The sequence below is a fragment of the Xenopus laevis genome, chromosome 4L (genome assembly GCF_017654675.1).
Source record: "Xenopus laevis strain J_2021 chromosome 4L, Xenopus_laevis_v10.1, whole genome shotgun sequence".
NCBI classification, from domain to species: domain Eukaryota; kingdom Metazoa; phylum Chordata; class Amphibia; order Anura; family Pipidae; genus Xenopus; species Xenopus laevis.
Genome location: NC_054377.1, coordinates 12,477,760 through 12,502,773, shown reverse-complemented (window position 1 = coordinate 12,502,773; position 25,014 = coordinate 12,477,760). Strand labels below are relative to the sequence as shown.

At 43.5% G+C, this 25,014-nt stretch overlaps 1 protein-coding gene across 2 annotated transcripts in view; it reads left to right on the top strand.

Moving 5' to 3' along the window:
- Positions 1-2,862: 2,862 nt before the first annotated feature.
- syt9.L (synaptotagmin 9 L homeolog) overlaps positions 2,863-25,014 on the top strand; it is an 80,128-nt gene continuing 57,976 nt past the window's right edge. For both annotated transcript variants that reach the window (XM_018257436.2, XM_041589909.1), the window contains exon 1: positions 2,863-3,550. In XM_018257436.2, coding sequence (XP_018112925.1) covers positions 3,403-3,550 — 148 coding nt within the window. In that variant the 5' untranslated portion in view covers positions 2,863-3,402. The remainder of the gene's footprint in view (positions 3,551-25,014) is intronic.

The following is a 25,014-nucleotide window of genomic DNA, read 5'->3' as shown; positions in this document are numbered from 1 at the left end:
AATGGCAGTCTCCTTGTGCTCTGTAGTTGCTGTGTACATCAACACTGTTGAATCCTTCCCAGGCTTAATTTAGTCAGTGCTTCTCAACACATTTGGTCCCTTGGGTGCCCATTAATGTCAAAGCTCTTCCATGAAGCTATCGAGGCTTTAAGTCCAGCCCCAGCCATTTCTTTCCATTAGCCGCATCTCCCTCTACCAATTCTTTCTCCTTAATTCACAACTATGACCCTGACCTGCTGAATATTTCACACTCATGTGTGTTATCTGGCAAGAGACATTGCTGAAGCATTTCCCACTTCTTCCCTCCGTTAATGAAAAAGTCATTTCTTCGTGGGTCAGGATTTCCACACCTTGGTTATTAGGAAGTGACACGTGACAAATGGGATTGGATACTCTGAGGCCGACAGCATTTTTCTTCTTGCCCATTTATAATATATATATACTAACATTATGACATAGCAACTGACTCGGCTCCAAATAAAATAGATTTCTTGACCACAGAAAAAGAACTTGTAGAACTGTAATATCTTAACATCATACCCAAGTAACTCCCATATGTAGCCACCAATCAGCAGGTAATATTTACAGGCCACCTATTTAAAAGTAAACAACCTTCCTGCTTACATTATATAGAGGTGTAAGAGGCCCTAAAAGAAGAGAAGACAACTATCTTATGGGTGCAAGAGGCCAACAAAAAATAGCGAAGAGAACTCATGCCCTGGTCATGCTTTACTTCCAAGTACGATCCTCAACACCAAGGACAATTCTACCTACCAGACCATAGCAACCAGTTATTTTACTCCTGACCACTCTATGCCTAACACTTGCCTGAAGGGGCCTCCATCTATTGTTGGTCTCTTGAACCATGTGACAGTTGTCTTCTCTTCTTTTAGGGGCGCTACCTTCTGCTTTTGCCAGTGGAACCACAAGTCTAATAGCTATTGCACAAGGTGGAGCCTTCAGTTGAGTGTTTCTTTCTGATGACCAGGAGTAGTGTTCTCTACTATATTGCAATTCTTCCAGCAACAGAGGAACACTGCTATTAATAATGAATTTGCATCGTGTTACTTGTGCTCTATTTAAAGACCTGTTGTTCCTTATAAAGTAGTGCTGCATATATTCATGGGCACTGGGCATGTTGGTTACAGTTCTCATTTTGGGGTGCTTAAAAATTCTGTTTGGTCTAGTAACTGCCCTAGGCAAGGGCTTCAAGCAGTGCCCCCACCCGGTCCTGCATTACCAATTCCCACCTTACCATTCATATTGCTCCCTGTACCTGTGCCAGCCCCTATTATATTGCCCTCATTTGTACCTGTGCTAATGGCAGTCAATCCCTCAGATTTCCCTCAAGCCCCCAATCTGTACCTGCAAAAGCCAAAACATCCATCATATTGTTACCCCCAATCTGCACCTGGGCCGGCGGCAGCCAAAAAAACCCATGATATTGCCCCTAATTTGTACCTGTGCCAGCAGGAGACAAAAATCCATTATATTGGCCCAAACATCTGTGTACTTGTGCCAGCAGTAACCATATTGCCCCATATACCTGAGCCAGCAGCAGCCAATCCCTCATATTTCCCCAAATCTGTACCTGTGCCAGCAGCAGACAAAAATCCATTATATTGACCCTAATCATCTGTTTACCCGTGCAAGCAGCAGCCAAGATATTGCCCACAAATATGTACCTGTGCCAGAGGGAAGTGTGCCCCCCCCCATGATTGCACTCTAGACGAGCACCTACGCTGCGTGCCCCTAGTTCTGGCCCTGGGTGGTGTGGAGCTCTAATGAATCTACCTTGAGGGAAAAGGAGCACCCGCCTACTAGGCCCAGATTTGTGGAGATTGTGACGAGGCCCGGATTTGTCGTGAGTATAGCGCAATGCTATATAATTCTATGGACGTCATTTCTGTGGCGAAAAAAGGCAAAAAAAATCGCCCATCCCTAGCGGTCAGTAATCCTTCAGGGGCCAGTGGGGACTTTTCACTGTGGAGAGTTGAATTCTCCTTTAAATTGGCCCTTATTTATTAACACCAGGATTCGTTGGGCCAGTGGTTAAAACCTGGTGGGCCCCCCACTGACCCAGGCCCACTCCCTTCACCTGGAACTGCAAGTGCCGTCATCCCTCCGCCCCTGATCCTGGCAAGACGGAACTGCCACGTATTGCGGGCAGGGGGTGGCAGCATTTGGAGGAGATGACTTGAGCTTGCAACCGGGTGGGGGGGCCCCAGTTGGAAGCCCTGGACACCCTAGACTGACACTGATTAACACAGACACAAGTGCAAAACAAAATGTACCCACTGCACTGCATTTTTTTCCCCGAGTGGGAATGGGATCAATAGCATGGCAGCAATAATGGCATTAGTTCCTTGTGCATTGGCTCAGGCCCAGATTTGTGGAAAGGCCACCAAGACCCGGGCCTAGGGTGGCAGAATTTTAGGGGGCGGCATGCTGCCCAACCACACCCACATAGGTTCAGAAACACTGGAGATGTGCAAGAGATACAATCATTTTTTAAATTTCCCATGCGCCAATCCCCATTGTTTCAGTCTCGATGATGAAAATTTGCACAAAAAAAAGGGAGGGGATGAGGGGTCAATGAACGTCAGCTGGCCTAGGGGTGCCCGCTATGTAAATCCTGCATTGGGTGTTGGCAGTTGCATGCATGGGTGCAAGTACCTTTTTGAATAACATCATCATCACCAGTGCAAATTCCCATCCATTCTCCACTTCCTAAATGAACCCTGCCCCCATACAATATAACCATGAAAGTTTCCAATTTCCATCCTATCCCCCTGGGTCCTGGGAAAGAGAGATGTTACAGATTGGGAAGCGACTACTCCATTCCAGCTATGAGTGGCACCAGCTTTAATTCTCCTCTCCACACCCCCCTCCTTCCACTCCCATGTCAGCCAGTGGTGAGAATTCAATCCATAGGGCTTCACCAGCTCACACAGGGGGAGGCAGCAGTCACACTGAGCGACAAGACGCTTCCCAGTATCCTCTGAAAGTTGCAGCTGCCTGGGAGCCAGTGAATCGCACTTCTGTCTGTGCCTTCCCCTGCGCCTTTAATACAGAACTGTTGGATTCTTTCAAGCCACCAGGGAGGATTTGCTGCGACTGTCGCTGGAGAAAGGGAGGGAGATGTGCAGACCAAGCAACCACTTTCTTTTTCCCCACAAGCTGCCTGAGAGGCGGAGCTGATTCCTCCTGCGAAGTGTAGGTGAGAAAGAGAGAGCGACAAGACGCGCTTTGGAGCTGCTGAAAGCGCAAAGGGAGCTGGAGACGCCAGTGAGTGCGCAAACGGCGCCGGAGCGCAGCGATCTCTGCGTTGTCCCGGAGGGGTCGCCAGGTAAAGCGGTGCAGGAGGGCAGCAAGCTCCGGGCACAAGGATGCTGGTAGGAAATGCCTGGAGACAGAGAGCAGGAGCTGTGTCTGAAAGCGGTGCAGCTGCTGGCGGATCTGTGCTATAGTGGCATCGTGGAGGACGACAGCTGCTTGGATTTCATCTACTACTTAAGGGACCGCGCCCGACCTCGCCCCTCCGACTCAGGTAAAGCTGCACCCCCTCCCCCAATTCTAACTCTTCATATTGGCAGTGGGGTAACAAGAAGTTCCTGAGCCCTACACTAAATCAGATATCTGCCTCCCAAACTCATTTTACCCCCTCCCCTAAACTTTGGTCATTGTTATTCCTTAAGTTTAGGGGGGACTCAAATGAGTTTAGGGGGGTCATAGTAAAAACAAATTGAAAGGACTAGGTCCTAGGGTCTGTTTCTTCTATAGTTACCCCTGCTATAGGCTTGTCTCCATTCCCTCACTGAGCACCGCTGTGTGTCAAGAGAAGTGACACTCTATATGTGCCCCTACAGGGCCAGGCCAAGTTATTTTGGCACACTATGCAAGGGCTTCAATCAGTGCCCCCCACACCCGGTCCTGCATTACCTTTTTCCACCTTACCATTCATATTGCCCCCTGTACCTGTGCCAATGGCAGTCAGTCCCTCAGATTGCCCCCAAGCCTCCAATTTGTACCTGCATAAGCCAAAACATCAAATTGTTACCCCAAATCTGCACCTATGCCAGCGGCAGCCAAAAAAATCCATTTTATTGCCCCTAATTTGTACCTGTGCCAGCAGGAGCCAAATTAATCATATTGACCCAAACATCTGTGTACTGGTGCCAGCAGTCACCATATTGCCCTATATACCTGAGCCAGCAGCAGCCAATCCCTCATATTGCCCCAAATCTGTACCAGTGCCAGCAGCAGCCAAAAATCCACAATATTACCCCCCAAACATGTACTTGTGCCAGCAGCAGCCAAAAATCCATCATATTTCCCCTAATCATCTTTTTCCCTGTGCAAGCAGCAGCCAAGATATTGCCCACAAATATGTACCTGTGCCAGCAGCTGCCAAGAGGGCCCCTTCCCATGACTGCACCCTACTCTACCTACCCCTAGTTCTGCCCCCTACCCACTACTTACCCACTAACACTTGTTGAAGGCAACCCTGACTCAGGCTTCCCATCCCAACTTTCTCTGTGCCACCCAAATTCCCAGTGCTTGCCCTTTCCCAATGCAGTATACACCCCAGCCCTTACTAATTGTCAACTGTGCCCAAACATGACTTTACCACCCATCCCCACTCCCCCTGCTTGTACAGAGATGCAGATCTTGCAATATGTGCACTCACATTTTAGGGTGATTGACCAGGGCACCATAAAAAAATCGGATAATAATGATGCCAGGCTGGTCATTACCCTTCTATATAAACACTTGACATTTATAAATTACAATAAAAAGTCTATCATTTCAATATCAGCCTGTAAGAATTAACTGAGAGAGGTAAGACATTGTAGGCTGCTTTAGTCTGTTTCAAGCTGGCGGAGATGTACTTTATAGATTTTATAATGTCAGACTTAGCGATGGGCGAATTCCCGCATTTTGCCGCCAAAACGAGACGCCAGGGGCGTTTCACAAATTTTTCGCCATTTCGCAAATTTTGCGGGAAATTCACAAATTTTTCAGCGAAACGGGACAAATTCGCCCATTACTGGTCAGATTGTCGGTGATGGGCACAGGGTGCTCTTTGCTCTAAGGCCAGCACTGCACTCGCTATGATTCCATCTTTATTTCCCCTTACAATCAACAATATTATTACACTGCATTTCAGCACATAAGACCCCCATGCCCACCATATGTGCTCTCACCTCGTGTCATATCCATCCAATTCTTACCCTGTAACATAGAACATAACAGCGACTGTTTGGTACCAGGATATACGAAACGAAGAACAGGGCTGTCCAGTACTCCACAGGGCCAAAAAGTATTAGTTAAAAAATGACTTTATTAATCAAAGGTATAAATGTGCTTGTATCTCCATGAACCCTACGCGTTTCATACCCACAGGGGTACTTAATCATGGACTGTTAATCATGATTAAGCCCGTGATTAAGTACCCCTGTGGGTACGAAATGTGTAGGGCTCATGGAGATGCTAGTATATTTTTAACTTTGATTAATAAAGTCATTTTTAACCAATACTGTGGATTCTGGACAGCCCTGTTTTTCGCGTTGATTATCCTGGTTTGCCGCTCCCTAAAGCTGGGGGTCTGGTGCACCTGGACCACATCAACTTCTTGGTGAGCTATTTACATTATGTTCTGGAGAATCTTGTTTGCCTTAAAGGGATACTGTCATGGGAAAACATGTTTTTTTTAAAACGCATCAGTTAATAGTGCTACTCCAGCAGAATTCTGCACTGAAATCCAGTTCTTAAAAGAGCAAACAGATTTTTTTATATTCAGTTTTGAAATCTAACACGGGGCTAGACATATTGTCAGTTTCCCAGCTGCCCCAGTCACGTGACTTGTGCCTGCACTTGAGGATGGAACTACTTTCTGGCAGGCTGTTATTCCTCCTACTTAATGTAACTGAATCAGTCTCAGTGGGACTTGGCTTTTACTATTGAGTGCTGTTCTTAGATCTACCAGGCAGTTGTTATCTTGTGTTAGGGAGCTGTTATCTGGTTACCTTCCCATTGTTCTGTTGTTAGGCTGCTGGGGAGGGGGGTGATATCACTCCAACTTGCAGTACAGCAGTAAAGAGTGATTGAAGTTTATCAGAGCACAAGTCACATGACTGGCGGCAGCTGGGAAACTGACAATATGTCTAGCCCCATGTCAGATTTCAAAATTGAATATAAAAAAATCTGTCTGCTCTTTTAAAAAATAGATTTCAGTGCAGAATTCTGCTGGAGCAGCACTATTAACTGATGCGTTTTGAAAAAAACATGTTTTCCCATGACAGTATCCCTTTAAGTTTTCCTAAGAAATAACTCCACCCTGCTGCCCCTACCTCCTAAATATAGTGTCCTCTGCATTCCAACTATCCCTCTGTGAAGTAGGAGACCCCCAATTTGCACCCTTGCTGTCCATACCCAATACTGACTATCTATGAATATCTTTCTTCCCCAAACCCTCTGCTTTCATTCCCGTCTGTGTACATAAGAAAACTATATCTGAACCCCCAATATGAGTTGTAACTGTTACTAAACTCACTCATCACCTGTATGTATTGCTATGGTGGCACAGTAAGACACACACTCAAAGTTTCAGGTTATACAAATGCTTAGAAACCAATGTCATAAGGTCCCTTCCCTGAAGAGCTTGCAATCTTCAAGCTTTAACTCCTTCCCACTCCACCTTATCTCATTACCTCCTCACTCCCCCATTGTGTTCTGTTCATTGGGGGCACCCGGGTGCTGAGCGGAGCCTGTATTGCTACTGTTACTGTGGTGCAAACAAATGGATCTCCTTGTTCTTGTTGCACAGCACAGTGATTATCCCTGAGTGCATCTCCCTCGGCTGATTGCTGATTTGTGAGAAGTGTGTGTGTGTGTGTGATCTTCAAGCAATTTTCTGGATGCACAGAGCTGAGAGCTTATATAGCACTTAGGCACCAAGCACATCAGCTGCTTCCCCGATGGGAACCTTTGTTTCCGTGAAAGAAAAAAGTTGAAGTGTTTTTTTCATTGCCATATTCTTTGTTTGCTATTTATTGCCTTCGCTGAATGTGTTGCAAGTCTGTGCCTACCCCGTACAGATGTCAGTCCTGTCCCTAAACCAACAGCAAGAGGCTGTTATTATCAATGTATCTATATGATGCCAGTCACGTTCCATACAGTGTGTACAGTGGATTCAGTGCACAATATCAGAAATTGCCCGGGTGGGCTTGGATCAAAGACAGGGGGCTTTCATTCATCTTCATTTGTAATGACTAAAGGCCATACACAAGCTGCTGGCAGACAGAGTGGGCATCTTATTGGCCCGTGTGTGGTTGACATCTGGCCTCCAATCCGACCGCTTGTATTGGCAGCATTATTATCCGATTGTTGGGCCCTAAGACCCATGATTGGATCAGTCCGATGTTGCCCACCTCAATGTGAGCATATCGGGGAGAGATCCGCTCGTTTGGTGAAATCGCCAAACGAGTGGATCTCTACGTGTATAGATCCACATGAAGTATCATCTATACTAACTGCCATACAGTATCTTCTGACTGGGCCTATAGGTGCAGCCCATGTATCCTGCTTCCAGGGACTGTGACTAGTGAATTTATTGGGCAGGCGCAAATTCGCAGCAAATTTGCGCGTTTCCCCACCGGCGAATAAATTTGCGAATTTCCCGCGAAAATTTGTTGGCAAAAATTCGCCGGCGTCGATAAAAATTTTGACGCCGGCGACAATTACCGGACGCCCATTGACTTTTCGCAGTTTTGCAAATTTTTCGCCACTTTCATGGGAAATTCGAGAAATTGGTGGAGAAGCAAAACGGGACAAATTCGGCCATCACTAACTGTGACATAGCAGGTATAATAGGGTGGCATGGAGCCAGTGGCACTTTATAAATTGCCCAGTATACACCACCTGCCTAGTTTCTATGAAGGGGTTACTGGTTCAGCACAATGTGATTTCCTTGCCTTGGCTGCCATTGCCCCTCAAGCAGACTGGGCAAAAGCTTCCCTATTCCTTCTGCGAAAGAAATAGGCAGGGTCGGACTTGGCCATTGGGAAAACCCTGGTGTGTGCTGCCCCCTGAGCTCCTGCCCGGCCCCAAGCAAAGGAAATAAGGTATGTGCCGTTGGCTGGGGTGGGTAGCCCAAGGGGTGCAGCTAGGGCAGAAGGCTGGTGGGTTTCCGGCTGGGGCAGGGGGCCCTAAATTGGCAGCCCCAGTGGGCCATGGACCCTCCAGTCTCAGGCTGGAAATATTGATTGGTAGCAGTGGATGGGGTGTGGCAGAGCTAGTGAAAAGTGATTAAGGAATAATCACCTGATCTATTTGATTCCAGAACAGGCTGGTGTTTGTAGCAGCGTTTGCAGTGGGGGGATATTTATCACTAGTGATGGGCGAATCTGTTGCATTTTGTGAAATGGCAAAAAATTTGCAAATCGCTTCAATGGCCGTCAAAATTATTTTGAGGCGTGCCAATTCTTACACGAGCGATTAAAGTCAATGGGTGTCCAAATTATTTTGACGCGCAATAATTTTTACACGAGCGTCTCCATGTCTGAAAAAATAAATTCGTCCATCACTAATTATCACTTTCCTGAACTGTCAACTAGGTGATGCACTGCTCTACAGGGAACATAATAAACTGGGATTTTTTTTGTTTTTTTTTTTGCTGCGGAGCAAGTTATATTGTTTTTAATAAGGGTTATGAGATTGCTTTCTGCTTAATTACTAAGACTCTCGCATGTCCCTGGTGGGTCACTATTAGGGGAAAAAGAAAATTAAATCTGATTAGTTTTACAGCACAGCGGAGCATACAGTCAGAATGATTTCAGGCCCCTAGAACAAAATGGCTAAAACAAGTCTCCTCAGTTGGAATTATGGCTGCAGGGATCAGAATCAATGGTTTGTGGCAATAACTACAGATCCTCCTCTGAGAGGGGACTGGTAAACTCATCCATAGATAATTAATGAATTAACGGAAGTGAAAGCAGACTTAGCATGTAAGCGCATAAAGGTGGCCATACACGGGCAGATTAAAACTGAGTCGGCAATTTATTGGACCTTGTATGGGGCCAGCTGACGGGCTTCCGCGTTCAATATCTGGCCGAAAGTCAGATGTCGATTGGACAGGACTAAAAACCCTGTCGGTTGCGCCCACATCTGTTAGTTGATTCGGTCCCGCGATCCGACCACCCATTACCCTTAGTTATGATCCTATCGTTGGGCATATCGGGGAGAGGTCTCTCTGTGTATGGCCACTAGGGTTGCCACCTGCCCGATATTTAACCAGCCTGGCCGGTAAAAATGATGCTTGATGCCAATGTTATTAATAGGAAAAAATGTAGAGAATATAGGAAGGCCGGTATTTTTTTCCAGAAAAGATGGCAACTATAATGGCCATCTAAGGCAGTGATCCCCAACCAGTAGCTCGTGACTAACATATTGCTTTCCAACCCTTTGGATGTTGCTCTCAGTGGCCTCAAAGCAGGTGCTTATTTTTGAATTCCAGGCTTGGAGGCAAGTTTTGGTTGTATAAAGACAAGGTGCACTGCCAAACAGAGTCTCAATGTAGGTTGACTGTCCACATAGGGGCTACCAAGTGGCCAATCACAATCACTTTGGCACCCCAAGAACATTTTTTATGCTATTGTTGCTCCCCAACTCCTTTTTACTTTTGAATGTTGCTCATGGGTTTGAAAGGTTGGGGATCCCTGATCTAAAGCAGCTCTTGTTGATTGTAAGCCCAAAAACACCCAGTGCATCAGAAGCTTTGGGTCTAGGTATCCACCTCTAAAGCTCATCTGTGAATTACTTTCTATTATGCTAAGCTCTACTGAACTTCAATGATGATTTTGTGGCTGAAGTGACCCTTTTGGAACAGAAACAGGAGGCTTATTATTTTGAGATGCCATAACCAAACATTTCTGGGCTGTTAATGCTTTGGTTCATGGAATCTCATGTTGCTGTCTCAACTTTAGATGCAAAGCAGATGAAGGTAGAGTGTGTTTTATATTCATTTCTTACGAGTGGCTGCAAGGATCAGTTTCTGAACTCTGCCAGTTGTAATTTTCCGACTAATGAGAGTAGAATGAGCAATTTACCTAAAAGAACTGGAAACGTAGCTTCCAACATATATGGCATATTAGTCCACAGCCATGGTGAACACACCCATGAATTTCTGAATGCCACTCACTTCAAGATACTTGAACTGAAATGGCTGCCCACATGACTATATAGTATCATATTTAGGGTAGGAGGAATATCAAGTTGGGTCTTGGTATGGACACTTCATTTCCAACCTCCTGGCAGGTCGTGTAGGCCTTAATTAATAGATCTAATAAATAATAATAAAAAAGAAATCCCTGTAGAGTGGAGTCATGAGAGGAGTTAGTAAGAGTCACTATCTGGCTGAAGGGGGGCAACTTTCTCCAGCATGGTCATTGGCATGGAGTTGAGAATAAATATTCAGGGGTAGAAAGGGGTCGGTAGCTTTTTGCGGTCTGTAATGATTTGATAATGGTTTGCCACTTTGCTGGCTCCAACTGGTGGACCTGATTAGTCAATAGTGGCCAGATTTCACCAATCCAGCCTAAAAGCCAGTTGAAGCATGTTAGGAGTTCTCATACACAGATGCATTTTGGGCTGTTGTTCTGTCCCCAGTATGTTCTACCTACTGGCCTGCAGGGTGGCTACACCCTATAATACAACAAGGCAGTACAGGACAAATTCCATTCGGCCACCCATGTCCATTTTTCTCCGATGTTGAACATCAACAGCTCAGGGGACAAATTCCTTCCTTCTGATTATTATCTGTGCCAGCTCGCTCTATTTTAGGACCAGGGCCGGATTTACATAGTGGGCGCCCCTAGGCCCCTGTCCCCTCCCCTTTATTCGTGCAAATTTTCATCATCTGAACTGGAGCAATGGGGATTTAAAAAATGATTGTATCTCCAGCGCATCCCCAGTGTTTTTGAACCAAGGTGGGTGTGGTTGGGCAGCATGCTGCCCCCCTAAAATCCTGCTGCCCTAGGCCCGGGCCTAGGTGGCCTTTCCACAAATCCGGGCCTGTTTAGGACCATTTTTCTTCTTCGACCATAGAGATATATACCTGGCTGGATTTTGTGTTCTGAGTTTAACTGACTCTTATGATTGACATTTCAGCCCATTAGTGCTAATAAGGATGAGACTCCGTCAATCCAAAGCTCGAGCAGTATGTCAGACCAGAGCCCTGGCATACTTACAGGGGGGTGAGGCCTGAGCGTATATTTAAACCACTAATAAACTAAATATAGGGCATTTATGAAGCATTGTGGGAAGTATGATGTTTTAATACACTATAATGCCTTAATTTCAGGGCCAGAATGGGCTACAGGGATACAGAGAAAAGCCCTGGTGGGCCCTTATTTTCTACACTTCTATCAGAAATTGGTACAACAATGGTATTTTTATTTCCAACTAGGCTTGCTGCACATTATTCAGAGTCACACCTGTCTTTTAGCTAATAAATGAGTTGGTGACTGACACCTTTACCAAAGCAAAGACCAGCTGCCTTGTGCCCATTGTATTGCATTGTACTGCACTCTGCCATACACCGACGTGGCGTTAACTGACAAGCAGTCTATTAAACACGAAAGAAGCAGAAAAATATGGCCCCATTCAGCTAGGCTGGTTAACTGCTTTCTGGGGGGGATTTATGTCTTTGCGCATGTAATCACGTGTTGAAGGGAATTGCAGATGGTGTTACATGTTCTTCTTTAATTCAGGTCACTGTCATATTTGCTCAGTCTTAAGGACAAGCGCTATTGGGGAAGATTAAGGAAATGATTTGTTTCCAGATGGCGAGGAGGACAGTGTTTGCTGAGTACAGGTTGGGTTGTTGCATAACAAACAGTAAAAACAAAATAAGTTTGGGAAAGCACAATATGATGTCTCTTATTGCTCTTAGTATTAAAGATTATTGTTGACTATACTCATATTGCTCAGGGCAGACGCACACAAGCCTGAAATTGGCTAATAAATCAGGCAAGAGAAAGCATTTAGGTTCAGAACGTGGACAGTAGTCAGTTATGGAGTTTGGTTCCACTTATAGGCCCATAGTTGCATCCTACAGTCCCAGGTTAGTTATGCCTATTGTTACGCCCTTGGCTACAGACATAAATCAGACATAAATCAAGGTCTATTTTCTGAGCTGCTAGATTCAAAATGAAAATAGAAATGGCTGAATGTGCTCCCATGGGGGTCATCGTTGAACCCACTGTTGCACAGTCCAGCATGTGAACTAACCAGTTGGATTATTGCATTTGACCATTCTCCTATGGGTGCCCCTTTGATACAGCAGATCAATGGCCACTTGCTTGCATTCAGTTCTATTGGAGCCATGTAAATCCTGTCCTTCAATTCACTGTCCTACATGTGTCTCCAATCTGATGTAACTCTACCATAAGGGACCCTTGGGTACTATTGAGGTCTCCATTAGGCTGAAATATATTTTCTAGCACTGTCCCTTTAACGTCCTTTTTCCCAATTCTAACGCACAGCCAACCTCAGTGACCTTGAGGATCCCCTACACAGTTCCAGTCTGACTCAATGTCTTCTGCACATCCATTTATGATCTGTGTGCATTTGGGTATTAATAAATCATTTAGCTCTGTCACTCCCTCTCAATCAGACAACAAGAAAGTTTATTACTTATCAATTTAAAGTGTTTGTGGCCTCAAAATAAAAGTATTTACAGGAAGAATATGTTCCCATCATGGGGTATAACTGGCAAACAGATCAACTGAGGTTGTTTTTCTATTTTTCTAATTTAAATCAGCAGAGACAGTATTACAATTATATTTGGAGTTCTTTTTGATGGAGTGAATGGCCAAGGAGAGCAACTGCCCTGAGCTCTTAGGTTCAAATCTTGCCTCATAGCAACAATTTCCCTGACTATAGATACAAATAGTGTGAAAAACAAACATACTGTAAATGTAAATGTAAATGTGATTGTGGGATAGGGAATGGACTGTGGGATAGCAGGTATAGTAGGGAGAGATGGTGCCTATAGTAACAGTGGATAATAGTCTCTGGGAAGGGAGTGTGACTGTGGGATAGCAGGTATAGTAGGGAGAGATGGTGTCTATAGTAATAGTGGATAATAGTCTCTGGGAAGGGAGTGTGACTGTGGGATAGCAGGTATAGTAGGGAGAGATGGTGCCTATAGTAACAGTGGATAATAGTCTCTGGGAAGGGAGTGTGACTGTGGGATAGCAGGTATAGTAGGGAGAGATGGTGCCTATAGTAACAGTGTGATAATAGTCTCTGGGAAGGGAGTGTGACTGTGGGATAGCAGGTATAGTAGGGAGAGATGGTGCCTATAGTAACAGTGGATAATAGTCTCTGGGAACGGAGTGTGACTGTGGGATAACAAGTATAGTAGGGAGAGATGGTGCCTATAGTAACAGTGGGATAATAGTCTCTGGGAAGGGAGTGTGACTGTGGGATAGCAGGTATAGTAGGGAGAGATGGTGCCTATAGTAACAGTGGATAATAGTCTCTGGGAAGGGAGTGTGACTGTGGGATAACAGGTATAGTAGGGAGAGATGGTGTCTATAGTAATAGTGGATAATAGTCTCTGGGAAGGGAGTGTGACTGTGGGATAGCAGGTATAGTAGGGAGAGATGGTGTCTGTAGTGGATAATAGTCTCTGGGAAGGGAGTGTGACTGTGGGATAGCAGGTATAGTAGGGAGAGATGGTGTCTGTAGTAACAGTGGGATAATAGTCTCTGGGAAGGGAGTGTGACTGTGGGATAGCAGGTATAGTAGGGAGAGATGGTGTCTGTAGTAACAGTGGATAATAGTCTCTGGGAAGGGAGTGTGACTGTGGGATAGCAGGTATAGTAGGGAGAGATGGTGTCTGTAGTGGATAATAGTCTCTGGGAAGGGAGTGTGACTGTGGGATAGCAGGTATAGTAGGGAGAGATGGTGTCTGTAGTAACAGTGGGATAATAGTCTCTGGGAAGGGAGTGTGACTGTGGGATAGCAGGTATAGTAGGGAGAGATGGTGTCTGTAGTAACAGTGGATAATAGTCTCTGGGAAGGGAGTGTGACTGTGGGATAGCAGGTATAGTAGGGAGAGATGGTGTCTGTAGTAACAGTGGGATAATAGTCTCTGGGAAGGGAGTGTGACTGTGGGATAGCAGGTATAGTAGGGAGAGATGGTGTCTGTAGTAACAGTGGGATAATAGTCTCTGGGAAGGGAGTTTGACTGTGGGATAGCAGGTATAGTAGGGAGAGATGGTGCCTATAGTAACAGTGGATAATAGTCTCTGGGAAGGGAGTGTGACTGTGGGATAGCAGGTATAGTAGGGAGAGATGGTGCCTATAGTAACCGTGGGGATAATAGTCTCTGGGAAGGGAGTGTGACTGTGGGATAGCAGGTATAGTAGGGAGAGATGGTGCCTATAGTAACAGTGGGGATAATAGTCTCTGGGAAGGGACTGTAGCTGTGGGATAGCAGGTATAGTAGGGAGATATGGTGCCTATAGTAACAGTGGGATAATAGTCTCTGGGAAGGGAGTGTGACTGTGGGATAGCAGGTATAGTAGGGAGAGATGGTGCCTATAGTAACAGTGGATAATAGTCTCTGGGAAGGGAGTGTGACTGTGGCATAGCAGGTATAGTAGGGAGAGATGGTGCCTATAGTAACAGTGGGATAATAATCTCTGGGAAGGGAGTGTGACTGTGAGATAGCAGGTATAGTAGGGAGAGATGGTGCCTATAGTAACAGTGGGGATACCTGTAATTAGTTAGGGAGAACTCTAGACAGCTGAAAGCTAATAGAACTGTGCAAAGCTGGTGCAATTGTACTCAGTGTTAGTAAATAAGCCCCACTTTATTTTGGCATTCCACTGCTGTTTTCTGTGACTGTTTCTGCTTTCTCTTCTGTTCTCCCTCATCATCCCTTTTCGGCGTCCCTGAAGACAACTCTTAATGCAGGTCCCATGAAAAAGTAAGTTCCCTGCTCAGTTCTCTGACTTGGAGTCAATCTTGAGGTTCAGAGAAGGGTAAAAGCTCTTATCTGGCCAATGGGGTTGTGATCCGGATGATCTGTCAGTTGGGTATAACAATTTAAGTCCCCTTGGAGCTCCAAGACTTAAATAAAAGCATTTGGTGGTTCAGCATGGTGGAATTCCTTGATGCCCTGAGATAGTCTTATACAACAGGGATTATTATTCTCTGTATCCCGTAAACTATTGATATCAATTCTTAATTTGTTTTCAAGCCTCCAGGAAAAAGTAAGGCAAAAGGATGATGAATGTGGACAGATGGAGAACAATGTTTAACGATTATTTTAACACCTTCTCCCCGTGCCGAAAATAGACTTCTCCTGTGAAGTGCCGAATTTAATTGCCTTGATAATAAGCGCAGACAATGCTAAATTTACGCCCACGCAATGAAACAACGTATATATATTGAACTGCTGTCACTACTTAAAAAGATTATTCCACCTATACAGAGACAAACAATTAAAAACTTCAGGAAATATGACTGTTCCCCTGGGAAAAAAAAAGATCTGTATGACTTTATTAAAAAGCAGGCAGATTATTTGGAGGTGGAATATCCATATGTGTGCGTTACGCAGAAACAATATAACGCCATGGGGTGTTTTTATTAAGAGTATATACACTCCAACCCCCAGACAATTGGAAAAGAAATTTGTTTTCTCTGTCCGTTCATATGTAAGGGAAATGAAAGAATATAGCAAAATTGTTCTTTTAAGAGGAGTTGGATGACTTCTTGATCAAGCAGAATATGTAAGGCTATTGCACCTAAGATTTGCAGTGTGCAAATTGCAATTTTAGATGAAAATTGCCATGTTTTTACCCAGAATTGTCATGCATTACCCACAATGCAGCAGATTTTCACACCCCTTATTGGATGGTATGGACTTTATGTCATATCTAGAAAGGCATTTGCATCCTATTCACAGGTGAGCCTATTGATGCAACCTATTGATGGGATCCCTGGAGTTTCCACCAGGTCCAGGGTGGCAGTAGCTCCAGGGTTCCTAGAATCAATAGGTGCAGTTGCTTACTGTTCATCAGAAGAGGTTGGGTGCATTGGCAAACTTGTGTGTAAATTTTGGATTAGGAACATGAAGTGGACTCACCACAACTCACAGGAGGTCTGGGTACACATGCCCCAGACCTTCAGCTTAGGGAGGTCACCAAACAATTCTTCCATTAAACAAGCTGGCATAATCAGGACCTCAGTCAGTAGATGCTGTACATTTTTTTTATTATCAAAAGGTTCCCTTCAACATAGTGTGAACAAAAAGCTTTATGCGTTTTGTGCCTACATGGGTTCATATGCTAGTCTTACAGGAGTGTTTGTGGATGCAAGTACATTAAATAATGTAAATTATTTCCATTTGAGAACACCTACAAGTTTTGTAGTCTCTGGACTGGTATGCCAACCCATTGCTCATGCATGTGTTATACTACCAGTAAATAGAGTTTCCACTTTATAAAAATAGGGGTAGTGATATAAAGAGCCACGGATTGGGGCAGGATCAAGCAGACTAGGGGGGGGGATTGGCTGTGAGTTAATGGAGGAAGGGGGTGTAACTGTGAGTGCTGGGGATGTGACCAGCAGATCAGGGATGGAAAAATAAGGCAGCCTAAATATTCTGACAAGGACAGTAAGATTTTTGGTGAGGCCACAAAGGCCCGGGCCAAAATTTTAGGGGTGCCAGCCGGCTGGTATTTTACAGGTTTAGCCGGTAAAACACCTGCCAAGGCTGGGGCCGGTATTATAACTTTACCGGCAATGTAATTGCTGTTAAATTTGTAATACCCTTTAAAAAAGCCCTCGGCCTGCCTTCAATTTGCTTAGAACTTAACTTTTTTCGGCCTTCTGGCCATTGTGCTATGTGGCTCCACCCCTTTTTGCATCATGATATGTGGACACGCCCCTTTTTGCATCACGGAACGCCCCTTTTGTTATTTGTGAAGAAAAACTTTGTGAAAAGGTGGCAACCCTACATGCCGCTCAGCCGGATCCTAAGAAGCTCCCAAGTTCTCCAGTGTTTCAGAGCGCTCTTGCACCCTTCCCTTACTGGTGGGAAAGCATAGAGATATCTCTTCACAGCACAAAGATCTGCTCTTAGAGCCAAGAAGGTGGCTCTGCCTCAAGGCCAGGGTACTAGTGACCAAGCCTAGCTTGAGAAGAGAATCCATTCAAATCAGGGTAGCTCCTGGGGTAATCTGCATACACAGAATTTTATTTTCTTTCAGCCCCATTACTAGTAGAGTTCTAGCACATGGAGCAGCCCTAAATCTACTGTAGCTTATTAATGTAGATGGAAAAGAGGAAAGAAAATGCTTCTCAAATTCTTTTTACAGTAAGATTTCCAGCATCAGTAAAGGCACACATATCATTGCCGATATTACTCAGTGTAGTTGTATGGTGAGTGCAGACCCATGGGACCCTATCTATTTCATCAATATTGCTCCTTGCAGCATTTTTTTCTATATTGTTAACCACTGTAGCTTTTTGAGTAATACTCTTGCCTTTTTATTATAATGCATTATGTTACCCTTTTTTTTAAAATTATTTATCGTACCACCTTGTTAAGTAATTGTGTTGCATGTTTCAAAACGTATAGAGGAGGAATGGGAAATATCCAGCTTTTACTAACAATACGAGCAGAAAACGAATGCAGCTTGTTTCGCCGTTATTGGGTATGTGATTACCAGGACCAACCACTGCCACAGGATAAAATACAGTATCTGCCCACCAATATAAGGCTGACAGCTTAATTAGAAGTCTTAAAAGTTAAAGACCTGAGCCGTTACTGCCTGGGAGGTAAATGTCGGGCAAATCTCATTGACCCATTATTTATTCTGTCCTGATGAGTAATGGAGGGCTCTGGGAGAGGGCACTCTAATCATTGCTACTGGTTGCCAGACAATGGCCTGTGAAATGAAGGGAATTGGATGTCCTAGTCTAACCTGGTATAATAATCTGGAATTTCTTATGGCATCAGCGCCTACGTTTTGTTGGAGAGACTATTTCAGAATAAAAATCATTATGGCCTATGGCGGCATTGCAGCAAGTCTATCAGCATTTTATTTCCCCTTCAATTAGTGTATAAGTGGTATAAGGTGAAGCAACAAATCAGGAGAGAAGGGATCAGACAAGAGAGTAAAAATTCAAGAGAAGAATAAAGAGATGAATGATGGGAGGACATATCTGTATCTGAGGGTTCCTAGTGGGTACACAACCACCAAATCACACCGGCATTGGCTCCTAAACCATAAATAATGCCAATTAAGAAATATGTTCTGAGCACAAAGTAGGACATATTCATAAATGACATTCTGTTTAAGATAAGTGAATGGAAAGTAATTAAAATATGGTTTATATTTCATTGAAGAATTATAGATCTGTTAGAAGTGAAGGATACCCAAGCATTTGTCTAATAGAGAGAGTAAGCAATGGGTGTCTGTGCTACACATGATACAATCTATGTGTTATTACATGTATTGATAACATCATTAAGCTTGGTGTGAGCAGGCAGTGTCTCTTCCTCTCTTCTGATAATTAATACAATTTATTTAGTGCCCAGACGTGCTGGAAACTCCTCAGAGTCCCTCTGTGTTGCATGGCGATAGCAAGGGAATGTCTAATCTCTAGTGATTTCTTAATACTGGGAATATTGTTCTCTGCTGTGATTGCATCTTCCATTTCCCTCAAAGATCTACTGCTTGGGAGCTTCAACTGACACCCACTTTACAGCCAACAATATAGGGTGAAACTTGGAACTGTCTTGAAGCAACTGTTGGCATGGCAGACATATTTGCCCAATAAAAAGCCAGAGTGGTGTAATAATATTCAAGTCCCCTATCCATCTCTTGCATGAGTCATGGGCAACTGGTTGTGACATTTGTGTAGTGTCAGTGATTTTTGTTAATTCCATTCCAAGTCCAACATATGTTTCTAGTGCTTGTGTTGCCTCCTGAATACACTGGTGCAACTGTAAAGCTTGAGCCAGTGGTTCCCAAACTGGAGGAGGCTTTGAGCATGAGCCCAGCCTGAAGGCCAGTTATGGTGAGAATTGGAGGAAAGTCTATTTGCTCTCCTTTGCTCTCACTTGAAAGTCCAGCTTGAAGATCAATAAGGGTGATATATGTAGTGTAAACTAATTTTTTTAATAATATTAATAATACTAATATTTTTACAACCATGTCAGAGTGAGTGGTACATCAATGATTTTCTAGATTACTCACCTTATCATGAACTAAGGGGACTGTGACCAAAGGTTGGATAGCCATGGGGCTTGACTAAAAAATTCTGGATTCAGAGAAAGGGAAGAAACTAGCTGTCACTGACACTCTCTGTTAGTATAATACCTAGCCTAGTCCTTGTCCTGTCCCATCCCACTTGGGAGGATGGGTTCTAGCATGAGCCAATTCCCATGGCTCAAGAACAACCCAGAGCAAAGTGCTCTTCATCAGGTATTACATCCTGTTCTCCAGACAAGTAAAATGAGGGAATTAATTATATCATCCATGAGAATTGCCCTTTAGATGTAAAGGTGGTCATAGATGTAGAGATCCGCTCATTTGGTAATGTCGCCAAATGAGCTGATCTCTCCCCGATATGCCCACGTTGTAATGGGTGATATTAGGGCCCAACGATCGGATCATAGTGCATCCAATACGCGCAGTCGCGGGACTGCATACACGCACAGATGCAGCTGCAATCTGACGGTATTTTTTAACCTTCCCGATCGAGATCTGCCCGATTTTTGGGCAAATATCGATCGGGGAAGCCTGTCGGTCTGTCGGCATCTTTTATTGGCCCGTGTATGGGGGCTTTAAGATATATACCGCCACCACTGTGACTTGGAGGAAATTAGATGTGTCAGATTTTAAACTTTTACTACAGAAGTTTTTGGTGATGGTATATTGTCCCTTTAACACACTAACATTTTAGGTCTTTGTTCATCGGTTCTTTCCAACTCATTTCCACTGCATCATCCAGAGCAGTGACCAGATGTTACTTGACCCCACAGCAAATCATTTTAAGGTCCATACACCCAAATGATCAGCCAGAGTACCTAGTGGGCTCTTTAAACTCATGGCCCTCGAGCAGTTGCTTGTTCTTGTTGTAATGCCACTAACTGGCTAACTAAGAAGATACAATGCTCCTGGTCCCACTGTAACATCATATAGGAAAGGAAGGCTGACAGGGAGACCATAAGTTTGAGGTCTTATCCATGTTGAACAACGAAGACGTATTACTCTCAATTGAAGAATAGTAGTGGAGCCTACAGGGGCCATTGAAAGATTATAAATATGGCTTTGTTGGCAGCTTGGGGGCCCAAAGCTGTGAGTTTGCCTACAACTGGGCAATAATTGAGAACTTCAATTTCCAATTGTGTGAGCTGTGACTGCTCCTCTGTATTCTCTTCTCTAAAGCTGATGTTGACATGGCCCAACCTGTAACTCCATAGTATGGTGGGGATCTACTGAGTGTAACCCAAGGTTCCAGCATTGTTTGTGGATTAATACCATTTCAATACAGAATTTAGGGGAAGTCTGGTAAAATGTGTATGTCCAGACCCCTTTCAGGCCCACAAGATTGGGTTTTCTGCCTGACTTGTTGTCTCCTATTGATTTCCAAAAAGCAAATGCATGGGATTACAACCAAAAACTGATAGCACAGGGGCTAGGAATGACACCCCCCTATCAGACTAACACAACAAAGAGACAAGTGCACCTCAGGGACTACACAAGGGTAGATACAAAATTAATAAAAAAAAGAAAGGCCAGTTTAATCCCCCCCCGCTATCAAACTGACACTATACGAATATAAATGTTTTTCAGGGGAACACAGGAGAAGAGAAGGAGAATATTTACAAGCAGTCCAATACACAAAGGAATGCATTGAGAGACATTAAGTAATGGGCAATATATGAATGGACGCACTGCAATAAATAATGTGTAATGAGTGACAAGACACAGGGCTAAATTGGAACAAATAAGCCAGTGATGGATGGAACTGAGATATAGGGCAGTATATATAATGGAAAAAACAGGCAGAAGGGCGATTTGCACATTTCACTCATTTTTCAAACTTGGCCTGTTTATAAAACGAACTTTTGTTCCACTACAAATTTGGGGCCTATTATCTGGAATGCTTGGGACTTTGCTTCTACCTTTATAGGCGACCCAGGAGTGCTGGAAGGAGCAGGGAGTCTTTCTGTACTGATACAATTCCTAGTTAAAGGAATAAAAAGCAAATGTCGGTTTGGTTACTGTATCAGGGTACATTGGCCCCCATTTCCATATCATATTCTCTATAGTTTAGCTGCTGACAAAGAGAACATGAAGCCTTCACTAGTGATGGGCAAATAAATTCGGCAGGCACAAATTCGTTGCAAATTTCTGATGAATAAATTAGTGAAAGTGCCACAAAAATTCGACACATAAATAGACAAAATGAGCACACACTCCTGAACCAGCCGCTGAAGATAAAACTTGATTTTATTCCACATTACGAAAACCGCTCCTCCTGACGCATTTCTTATCTACTGATACGTAATCATAGTGTCCATTATTACGTATCAGTAGATAGTTGCCTAGTATGTGGAGTTTTGGGCTTTACACACCCAGGCAGCACATTTCTATAGTCAGTTTTTGACCCACTCTTTTCTGGGATAGAGCCATTTTCTGTTTGATAATAACATAGCCAGACACAGACCGACTATCTGTATTTTCTAGCAAATAGCAGAAGGCTTTCTATAAGATTAATATTGGGCATGTGTTGGCTGTGTGGGTCTTTGTGTACTTCAAAATAACAGATTACAATGTAATTCTCCTACCGCACACCTGTAGTTCACCAATCCTGCAAGCTGGTGGTGCATCCTTCCGTTGACCCGGCCGGGTCCCTTAGCAACCAATGTGTAAATGAAACGGATCCGCACACACAACGATTACTGCAGTCGGGGATTATCCCCTTTTATTCAGCCACAGATGTTTGGTGGCTGAATAAAAGGGGATAATCCCCGACTGCATTAATCGTTGTGTGTGCGGATCCGTTTCATTTACACATTGGCTTCAAAATAACAGGACCTATTTTGACTCTCAGTCTAAAAATGGTGGTCAATCATATCAATAGCCCCAAGGTTAAAACATACAACATGTATCTACTTTCTACTGCCATAGATGCTTTTCATTGGAGAACCTATGAATACAGTATATAGCAGGTGGTCTATTTTGTGGAATTTGGGGCTCCCAAAATTTTCATGTTCTTACCTGTAGAGCTCTAAGGATACAATCTACTCCAATGTGCTGTAGTCCATCTAGAAAAGTGTTCCCCAACCAGTGACTCGTGTACAACATGTTGCTCACCAACCCCTTCGATGTTGTTCCCAGTGTCCTCAAAGCAGGTGCTTATTTCTGAATTATTGGCTTGGAGGCAAGTTTTAGTTGCATAAAAACCAGGTTTACTGCCAAACAGAGTCTCTAGTAGGCTGCTAGTCCACGTAGGGGCTACCAAATAGCCAATGACTATTTTCATGTTTGCGTTGCTCCTCAACTCTTATTTGAATGTGGCTCATGGGTGATGAGAATCTTAGAATTTGGTTCATGATGCTGTTCTCTTGGCTGAACATGGTTAGTACACTTGTCAAATTTCCTTCTATCCCCATTATCATTGATGGAAGTCTGTAATATTTCAGCCTGCTTGTTCTCAATCTTCTCCAGTGTACTCTTCTTTAATCCGGTTAAATTACATAATTGCGTTAGCCTTTTCTTATCAAATTGGATATAATCTTATCTTTGACAAATATCCTCTTCCTCGGTAGTGCTGGACATCGGATGTAAGACCTTGTCTTTATCTTAAATTGCATTTGCGTGGCCACCGAAAGCAAGAAATCCTTTATCCTTGTCAGCTCTAGGGCTAGCTTTCATCTTCCAATTTTGCCGTCTTCTGAAATACTATGTTTGCAAAGAATTCCACCTTGGAAACCTTAATGGGATTTTTTTCCCGTCCGATATTAAAGTAGTTTTTGCTGTAATACAGAAAAGAAGAGCAGATAACAGAGGGTAACAATACAGGGAACAATTTTGAACAGAAATGGTTCCTAACGGTTGTACCATCATTTTATGAGAAATAAGGAGCATTGTGATTTTACAATAAGAGAAGACTATCTAACTGTAGAATGTGTTTAGATTGGTCATGGTCCTTTATCTGTTAGAGCTGTCATTACAGTGATATCTTTAGAAGTCTCATAATAGCCAAACAAGAGGTTGCTTTTATGCTGTTAGATGCAGGGGCAGATGTCTCCTGGCTTGCAAGTCTTATCCCTCTGTTGCACTCAACCATACCATGTCCCTATCCTACTATTAGTTATTTCCTACCCTTTCTGCCCATGAATTAGTTGTTATCTTGCCCCCATGCTACACCTTGGGTAACATGTCATTTCCCACCATAAAATAGCTGCTCACATCTCAATTTCCCTTGGAATGAAATTGCTGCTCATATGCTTTATTGATATAAGACCTGGAGAAGAGTGGTCTTGTGTAGACCACTTTTCACCAGGTTGTAAATCAATACGGCATTGATGTCACCCATATACCATTCACACTGCCTTGATGTCACCTATATACTATTCTCCCTGCCTTGATGTCACCTATATGCCATTCTCACAGTGTTGATGTCAACTATATACCATTCTCCCTGCCTTGAAGTCACCTATGTGCCATTCTATTTGAGTTGATGTCAACATTATGCCATTCTCCCTGCCTTGATGTCAGCTATATACCATTCTTCCTGCATTGATTTCACCTATATAAATTTCTCCCTGCATTGGTGTCACCTATACCATTCTCCCTGCGTTGATCACCTACTGTATATATAATTCTCCCTGTGTTGATGTCACCTATATGCCATTTTATTTGAGTTGATGTCACCATTATGCCATTTTCTCTGCATTGATGTCACCTACGGTATATACCATTCTCCCTGCCTTGAATTCAGCTATTTACCATTCTTCCTGCATTGATTTCACCTATATAAATTTCTCCCTGCATTGGTGTCACCTATACCATTCTCCCTGCGTTGATCACCTATATATAATTCCCCCTGTGTTGATGTCACCGATATGCCATTCTATTTGAGTTGATGTCACCATTATGCCATTTTCTCTGCATTGATGTCACCCATATACCATTCTCCCTGCCTTGATGTCACCTATATACATTCTCCCTGCATTGGTGTAACCTATACCATTCTCCCTGTGTTGGTGTCACCTATATACCATATTACCTGTGCTGATGTCACCTATATACCATTAATCCTACTGTGAAGTTATTGTCATGGTAGATGTTACTTCATTTGTTCTCTTCTTTTTCTCCTTTTTTTTCATTTCTCTTCCTTAAATTCTTTTTTGTGAAAAATAATAATAAATTCCACCTATATGCAGTTTTCATGATGAATTTTGCTGCTGGCAGGAACCAAATTCAAAATGCAGAACTGAATAATGTCATTATTAGTGGTTTTTCCCAGAAAGGTTCATAGACAGGATTTCAAGGTAATCTGTGAGTGTTTTGAGTTAGAAAGGTCCCGTTGCCATGGGAATACATCAACTATGTATTGATAGTTCCTCTTGCAAATTTTCCGTGCCATCTTTTGAGTCCCATTGAAGCAGCCTTCTGAAAGAGGGAAATAAATAGAATGCATTATGAGGAGCTTTGGGGGGGTGGTGTTAGCGCCACTTACAGACTTATAGATTCCCTAGAGTCTCTGAATATAATTTCTGTAAATAAGTTGGGCTTAAATTTAAAAAGACACTATCACCTTTTCTTATTGGAACTACAATAAATAGCAGTAGCTTTTAATGGGATACAATTTCTACAACGTATAGGTATTTACTCTGCAATCTCTCTGCATATATCATAAGGTTCTGTTCTTGGAGGGCTTGTGGCTAGTGATGATCAAATTTCCGAGTTT